Below are 8,185 nucleotides of genomic sequence, written 5' to 3'. Positions count from 1 at the left end.
AAACTATTTAGAAAAACTATAAAAGGACTCAGAATAGGATTCTACATCTTTCAGATATATATCTAAGCAAGTTACTCAAAGACATATTTCATTATAAAACATCAATGTAGATATGATTTTGTTATTATTACTTTATTGTCTTTCCTACCAGCTGTGTCAGCACACAACCGGTAAGTTTCCTGCAAGGCAATACTGCCCTCTCTTGGTGGAATTTATTATGCACAATCCTGTTGATAAAATCTCTCAGCAAGGTTAGAAAGCATTTTTTAGGGATGCGCTATTTTTTTAAATTTTTGTAGAAAACCCGTCGAGTTTTGAAAAAACACAACAAACTAAAACAAATGAAGTACTACAAATAACAGACTTAGTTTTGTAGGATGTTGATCTAAAAAGGTCACTACTGTTAACACATCACTGAAGCCAACGTTACAGAATTTGTTAGATGTGGAGCAAACAGTACAAAAATAGTGCATTGTATGTTTGCTCTTACTGATTACAGCACTAATATGCACTGTATCATTTAGTAGAGAGAAATTGAAGGCCAGGACAAAAACTAATTTAAGTTAGAAAAATTAAAACCAGGTATTTAAAGTGGTTAAAACACCGAGCAAAATCTCCTTTCAAGCTAACGTGCAAAGATTGTTGTTTGGACAGACCTGGGAACTGGGAGAAATTAAGTATTTTGAAACAGGAATCAAGACTTCTTAACAGATCTTTTATGATATCAACTGATCTGTTGCTACTGTTTATTTACCAGTCACTTTCCCCTTCACGGATTTCCCACCTCTCACTCCTCCTTTATCCCTGCTCCTGTCCCAACCCTAAAAAAAATGCTTTTTGATTACTTAGTTGAATAGAGAGATACAAAAGCTTGTTCTCATCCTTGTGTAACCCTGTAATATAGTACTGACATTGCCAATAGCAGGCCATACTCTTTTTACTGAGTTTACAAGGCCTCTGGACTCACCACACCTGAACTTTCCTTGACCTGCTTGTAGCTTTTACTCAGTTTAGCTGTGACAGCAATCTCTCTACTTGAGCTGGTGTCTACAGGTAACCTGTTTTGCTCATGTTTATCTTTGTGTGGTACAACCTTAGTTTTATATAGGTAACAGTAACAAACAGTTATTGTTGGCAGAATGAGGTATTTATCATTCTCACACAACGTCATAGTGCAGAGAAATGTGGCCCCAGTACGAGAGTAGAGGCCCTGAGAAGTGGGGACATAGGAGGCGGCATAGGTGAATATTAGCATGGGATGGCAAAGGATGGGGCCCACGCTTGGTACTGGAAATCCCACAGCTGTGCACAGCTCTCTGTAATTGCCAGTTAAAAAAACACACAAACCCAAAGCTTGACAAAACTGGTCTTAGGAGCAACAAAATACAGTACCTAATGTACAGAGACTATCATATATAGTAAACTTGGATACAAGCTGGAACTACAGAACAATGAAGAAAGAAAATACAAAAGCACATTATCCAACATACAAATGACTCCCAAGTTGATGCCGGGAAATTAAGAAGGAACCAGCAACATCAATAAAATATTCCTCCCATGAAGGACTGCAGAAGCGCAGAACTCAGTGTTACCCTCTCCAGCAGTCACAAGCTGTGGATTTAATACTCGGGGGAAACAAAGGGAGGTTGAGCATAACTCCAAGAGAAGGAACAGAAATGAAGACGTGCATGTGCTACAATTTTGACAGTATTACTGTGATTATTACTGTGATTTTTTTTTCCCCCTCTGTTTAGAAGTACTCTAACTGCACTATTCTAAAATATTTAGATCTAGACTAACCACGATTCTTAGACTGTTAAGGTGTCTCTCTCTCTCTCCCCCCCTCCCGCCCCCCCCCCCCACCTAAAACAATGATTTTGAGCGTAACATCCTCCAAAGAGGAAAACTACCTACCCCTTTCTAGGAAGCAGGGATCAGAGAGCCTCCAAATCTTGACCAGCAATCAGGCGAAAGCTTCAGTAAAAATGACCACTTCAGTCATGATATCAGAAGATGGAAAGAGTCTCTATCTTGGACACATAGGCTGTCATACAGATTTGTAATAAAGATCTGCAATTCACCAACACAAAGTGACAGTCTAAAGTAAGGCTCCTGAACTAGTTAGTTTCCTTACTGAAATGGCCCGATTTTCAGAAACATTACATGAATGGAAGCCGCTAGGCTTCAAAACCAAAGTATACAGAAACCTGATCAAACTGAATATACCGGTGCAAAAACTCAAAAGGATGTCCGAGAGAAAAAAACAAAACAATAAACAAACACTAACGAAGGGTGTATCAACAAAAAACCCTGTAGGTCTATTTGCCTGCAAGGAACATTTCTCAGTTTGTGGAGATCATCCATATGTACTAAAGATATTTGAAGTAGGGCAGTGAGGTAAACAGCAGAGCAGTAGGATGGTTCAGTATTGTCCTAAATCAGGAAACCCTAACGAATTATTTTTTAGTCAGGAGGAAGACGCTAGCAAAATGGCAAGGAAATGCTCATAAAAAGAAAAAGCGTTTAGCATGTGTTGATACACTTTTGCCCTCTGTTCCCTCTCCTTCAAGCCTATAATCATCATGGCTCCTTGTGAATGCATGAAGGAAGAGGGAGAGAAAACAATTTAGTGCTTTCTGCAGTGCTTTTGCATCTCTCCAGCACTGAAGTATTTTGCAAAACATCCTGACAAGGTGTTACATAGATTCCTAGTTCACAGCAGCAGAGGATGGAGCTTTAACAGGAAGGTGTAAGTTCCCTTAGCTCCCCTGACAAATCTCTGAAAAGCATCACAGAATATGAAGGATGACAATCAGAAGACTCTAGAAAGAAAGTGTTACCATCATGTTAAAAAGCATTGATAAATCAGTGTTAGATTCTTGGTTCCATACTGACCATAAACCATGGTGCAAGCCTGTGGCTGAATAAGCCAGCTTTACTTAAACAGAGTAATTCAGTAAGTTGACATGTACACGGTGAAGCTACAGAAGCCAGAGACAGGCACTTACCAAGCCAGCCTTCCAGATTTTTACTGAAAGGCTATCAAGACACACAACTTTAAAGCTTTACTGTTCCACTAACACTCCAATGACCTTCTCAAAACAAGTTTATGGAAAGGACTTCATACATGATTCAAGTGTTGTCAAAATAATTAGCAGCTCATTAAGGTGGAGTTCTGTATACACCTCTAAGAACAAAGCACACAACTCCTTTATCTTTTATAATTGATTAGTAAATCACACAAAGGTAGAAGCTTTCAGTTTTACTCAATTACATGAATGATAGAAAGAGACATTCTTGAGGAGATACGGATTAATATTTAATGAGTTAGAACAGCTTTAATCAGGACATAGCACATTTGATTACATTCCCTATTTGTTTTCATACTGACAGGTAAAGATGCATTTAAAAAAGTAGGTTAGAGAAAAAGTGACAGGATTTAATAAAAGGAAAGAAAATAGACTAAGTTGCCAGTACCGAAACAAGCAAGAGACAATGCTCAGCTGAACAGAGCTGTTCAAGTTCATTTCAATGAACACTGTTTCCCAAGTTTTTGGGAGGCAGCTGTTCAGTCTTTCCTGAACAACATGGGATTAAAACTCCAGGTCTTCTGAAAAGACTGCAGTGGTCTTGAGACCCCCTCCAGACCAAAGAAGATATAAGCCCCTGGAAGTTCCGATTCATCACATCCTTCCCTACAGTGACCACAATTACAGTACTGCTAGTCAGCTTAGCCTACCCACCTTGTATTTTTCCTCTAACTGCTAATAAAATAAGGCTGCATCAAAGGGGAGTTTTAATAGGAAGTGTGACTCACTAGTTGCTCACCAGCCTTGCTCTATTCTTATCTCAAAGTTTTCCTTATTTATTTTGATCTAGATAGTTGCTCTGTTGAGGGTGAAAACAATCTCAGTATTTAGAAACAAAAACCATGAAACTGTTCTTGCGTATATAGCTCAAATATAGCTTCTGGGATCTCCAGAAGAAACTAACTCTCCACATGAGTACTTCAAAAATAGTGCTGGGCCCAAAATAGCTTTCCCATATCATGAGTAACATCTCATCTTCTAACCTTTGCAAAAATTCACAATGTAGCAAGAAGGTGTATTACTCTATTTCTGAAATTCAAGAATAGCCTTTCTTAAGAAGTTACTGACCTAACTATGAACAAACTGGTATCTAAATTTCCAAATAACTGAAAATACTTTGCACAGAAACACAGAAATTCAAGCAAGCAGAAACCACCAAAAAAATCCATTTTATTGCAACAATGTCCCCATCATCAACTGAGATGGCAAAAATTAAGTTTTAATTCATTTTGCGTTTCTACCTTTTTATTTATGTAAATATAAATTCAAGAGTGTAAAATAAATCCACATATAAAACACAGAAGAAACATTCTCTTTCAGTGACTCCAAAAAAACCTTACATACTGAAGAATCATGACAAGTGATCCGCTGTCCATTTTTCCAAGTATACAGGCGTGAAAGAATGCAGAAATTTATTCTCCAAAAGCATCCTGTATAAAGTCCTTAAAGTATTTAAGTAATATTTAGTAATCTCATACTCTTGAGCTTATGGATGTAGATTCCAAGAAAAGGAGACACAAAAAACATCTCAAACTTCAGAATATTTAAACTCCACCTAAAATAATCCATTTAAAACAAGATTATGTTCAATTCTTATAGCTGAAGCATCACAATTACTTTATTAGTATCATTATTTTGGAAACCTATTTCTTGTTAGTTTTTCCTGCTTTTAAAATAAAGTCAGAATACTTATTTCAAATAGTTTTGTTTACTTATACTGTAAATATACTGCGGAAAGTAACTCCACATGCTGGTACAACAGGCCTTCATGAAGTTCCACTTAAACTTTAGTATGATGTATCTTAAAAATCAGGGACTAAAGCATTAAATGCACCATAAAGAGTCGGTGTCATGGGATTATGTATTATCTTCCTTACACATTTTGAAGTCAGTATTGGACTGTTAGACCACATGAATATTGGCTGGTTATAAATACTTGGACTAGGAACATTTACTGTTTTAGAAAGATGTGATTATTTTGTCTTATTGTTATTACACAAAAAAAAAAATGTTACCAATATTATAAAATGTATCGTGCAGGATATTTCAAGAGGAATGTTTTTCACTGGGTCCAACAGGCAGATGTTTCCAATGATTGTGGCTTTTAATGCGTATCATGCCAAGTTCTTAATAAAGTGTTTTCCCTCGTGGTTATGTTACAACAGAGAATGAAGAAATTAAGATGGTAAAAGCAAACAAAGTTAAAAATGTGAACTGCAAGTAACTTCACAACCAGAAGAGAAAAAATCACAGAAGGATTTAAATCAGCACTATTGCGGGTCCCCACAGTTGCACTGCTACTCTTAGTTTCCAGAAGATGCATATGATTTTATAAATATTTTTGTGCTAAGAGCCATGCTCAGAAACAAAATATAGGCTAGCACAAGTCTACCTTCTTGGAGATGCATGTTAAGTATATAATTCACTTACTAAAGTGCATTTGCTGAACAAATTCTAACTTCTACTATTATAGCTACCCCAATAAGCAATACAAACTAAACTTTGTTGAAATTCTACCTCTATTTAAAAGCAGTAAATATAGATGACTGATATTTAAATTACAATCTTGTATTACCAAACATTTTGACTCAATGCCGTATTACCAAACATTTTGACTCAATGCTGTGAGCTGTAGAAATAAGCAAAATGGACTGTCCTAAACTTCCCACAAATGAGGAAGTGCCTCTCGTTAGAAATACTGAAAGTGTAGAACGGAGTTAAATATAAGTAGAGCTGAAGTAAGCATTGCTTTGCTTCTTATTCAATATGATGTTTCTTTAAGGCTCTGAGAGAAGCTGTTACTTTTCTCAAGATCTTTTGGCAAAAGATATAAATGCAGAAGTAGCAGGGTCACCTGACATTTCAGAACTTGTATTTTCAGATTTCATTAAAGCCAGCTCATTCAGTGTCTGTATACATTTATTGCACTTGTGTTGTTGGAATACATCTATACCAACATAGGAATAATGATTGCAACAAAGCCATAGTAAAATAAACTTTAAAAGGGTCTGATTCTGACATTAGAGGATACGTGTCTGCATGTTTAAAATGTTCCCCTAATAATAATAAATACAGACAAATTGCTCATCAAGTCAGATGCACATGTTGAACAATTATTTAGCATATATAAAATTTCACTCATCCTTTTATCAATACAAATCTGTTAGGGATCAAAAAAGACTTACCATGCAAAATATTGATTAGTGCTGCATAATGGAATATATATTTCTATCAGAGTTAAAACAGCATTTTCAAAATTTAAAGAAAAATAGATTTTTAAAAAGGGATTCTACTGTTGAATGCAAGTCTTCCTTGTAGCAAAGACAAGATAGAAACAAGTTACGATTTATCGCTGTACTTCAGTCTTGATGAAAGACTAATAATAATTTGTCCACCTACTTCTTAATAAATGCTACATTTTCAAGAATAAAGGAACTATCAGTAGGCATTATTTCTACTTAAAACAAGTTACTTCTCTCTGTAATAGGTCAAGTATGCTTTTAAAGATTCAGGTAATGGTAGACTCATTATTTTCTCTCTCAACAGATTTCGAGGAGGCTCTTCTGGCTTCAAGGCCTCATTGTGATCTTTATCCTCCTCCTCTTTGTTATCATCTTCCATTCTTTCATCTTCTTCACTATCTAGAGGCTGAGGAATGAGCTGATTACCAACAAACACATAGGTGTTAATCCTGCGTCTACGACATCTCCTGCGTTTTCGTTTTGGAGGAGCCTTCTGAGCAATACCCTTGGCTTTCATCTCCTCATTTATGAAGTTTCTAAGGGTGCGTCTGATATATATTCGAGCTAGGTCCTGGAGATTCCTAACAGCACATGGAGCTAAAATGAAAGAAAAGTAAGTTATACTAAGTGAAATTTCCCTCTAGCAAAAAAATTAGCTGCAAGGCAGTAAGACTAATGTTCAAGAACAATTGAAATTTTAGTACATGATACAACATGCAAATGAAACAAGGGTAGATAGAGCCACCTTGACAAACCCTGTGGCACAGTCCAAGAAATTAAGAGGTCTTTTGACAGATGTGCTAGAGAAGTAGAAAGTATGAACAGATTATTAACATAAATTTTAGAACGCATACAACAAATATTGTCACCTTTTAGTACCTGGCAAGTCTTGGGACCTACTGCTGGCACTGTTTCAAGATCCTGCTGCTAGGAAACAATTTCTACCCTTACGTCACATTTGTTTAGGCAACTGCCTTTCTTCTGCCTCCCTCTTCTACTCACTATGCTTTTCCCTACTTCCTACTGAACCCAACTGATGAGGGAGGACCATGTCAACTTCACAGCTGGCCAACAAAGTCACCAATATCTTTAGTGTAAGATAGAAAAGGAGTCAAAGTTACTGAAGTTCTGAAGAAAAAAAAGCAAGTAAAAGAAAGCCAAAAGCCACGTATTTTCCAGTCACAGGCAGGGAGGTGATGACTAAGTATTACTGGGCTGGTGGATGCCTGCCCTAGATGAGCTACAGCTGGCTAATTCCAAAGAAAACAAAACCAAAAAAGCACACCAACCAAAACTGCAGCCTGTTCAACTTTCTTGCTTGTCATTTTTCTTCCTATACAAAGTAGCATAAAATTAATGGGGACTACAGCAAGGAATAAGCTAGTGAAGAAACAATTTTGATAATTATACTTTTTTAAGCATTCAGCTTAAAAAACACTCAATGTATTTCAAACAAAATCTATTGTTTCATACACTGACTTCAGTTGCATGCTAGTTACTCATATGTGAGACAGAAAGGATGTTTATGACTGGCAATACTGATTTCAGCTAATGCCAGCAGAAATTAAAAAAAAAAAAAAAAACAAAAAACAAAAAAACAACCAACCCCTATTTATTTAATACAAAACTAACTCAAAATTCAAGAACAAAACCCTATCTAACCATCCAAAACACATCTGTAAGATCAGGCTAAACAAGCCATGACTGCAGATTGTATGAACAGGAAAAAAAAGCCATGACTGCAGATTGTATGCCAATCATAGTAAATGTAAGCACAAGGTATATAAAGCTAAAGTAATGGACTAGCAGGCATTCGTCCCTGTCATGATTTAACCCAGCAGGCAGCCAAACACC

General features: G+C 36.4%; 1 protein-coding gene across 1 annotated transcript; it reads right to left on the bottom strand.

The window, feature by feature from the left end:
• Window positions 1-6,557: 6,557 nt before the first annotated feature.
• On the bottom strand, window positions 6,558-6,928 carry LOC104076640 (protein-L-isoaspartate O-methyltransferase domain-containing protein 1-like; the record flags this gene model as incomplete). The annotated part of the gene is made up of 1 exon (XM_009577566.1): window positions 6,558-6,928. A coding segment is annotated over one exon (371 nt), but the record flags the coding sequence as incomplete, so codon positions are not given.
• Between the last annotated feature and the right edge of the window lie 1,257 nt (window positions 6,929-8,185).

This window comes from Fulmarus glacialis, unplaced genomic scaffold, assembly GCF_000690835.1.
Source record: "Fulmarus glacialis isolate BGI_N327 unplaced genomic scaffold, ASM69083v1 scaffold21065, whole genome shotgun sequence".
NCBI classification, from domain to species: Eukaryota; Metazoa; Chordata; class Aves; order Procellariiformes; family Procellariidae; genus Fulmarus; species Fulmarus glacialis.
Note: the sequence above shows the minus strand (reverse complement) of the source record. Positions and strands in the feature narration are given on the sequence as shown.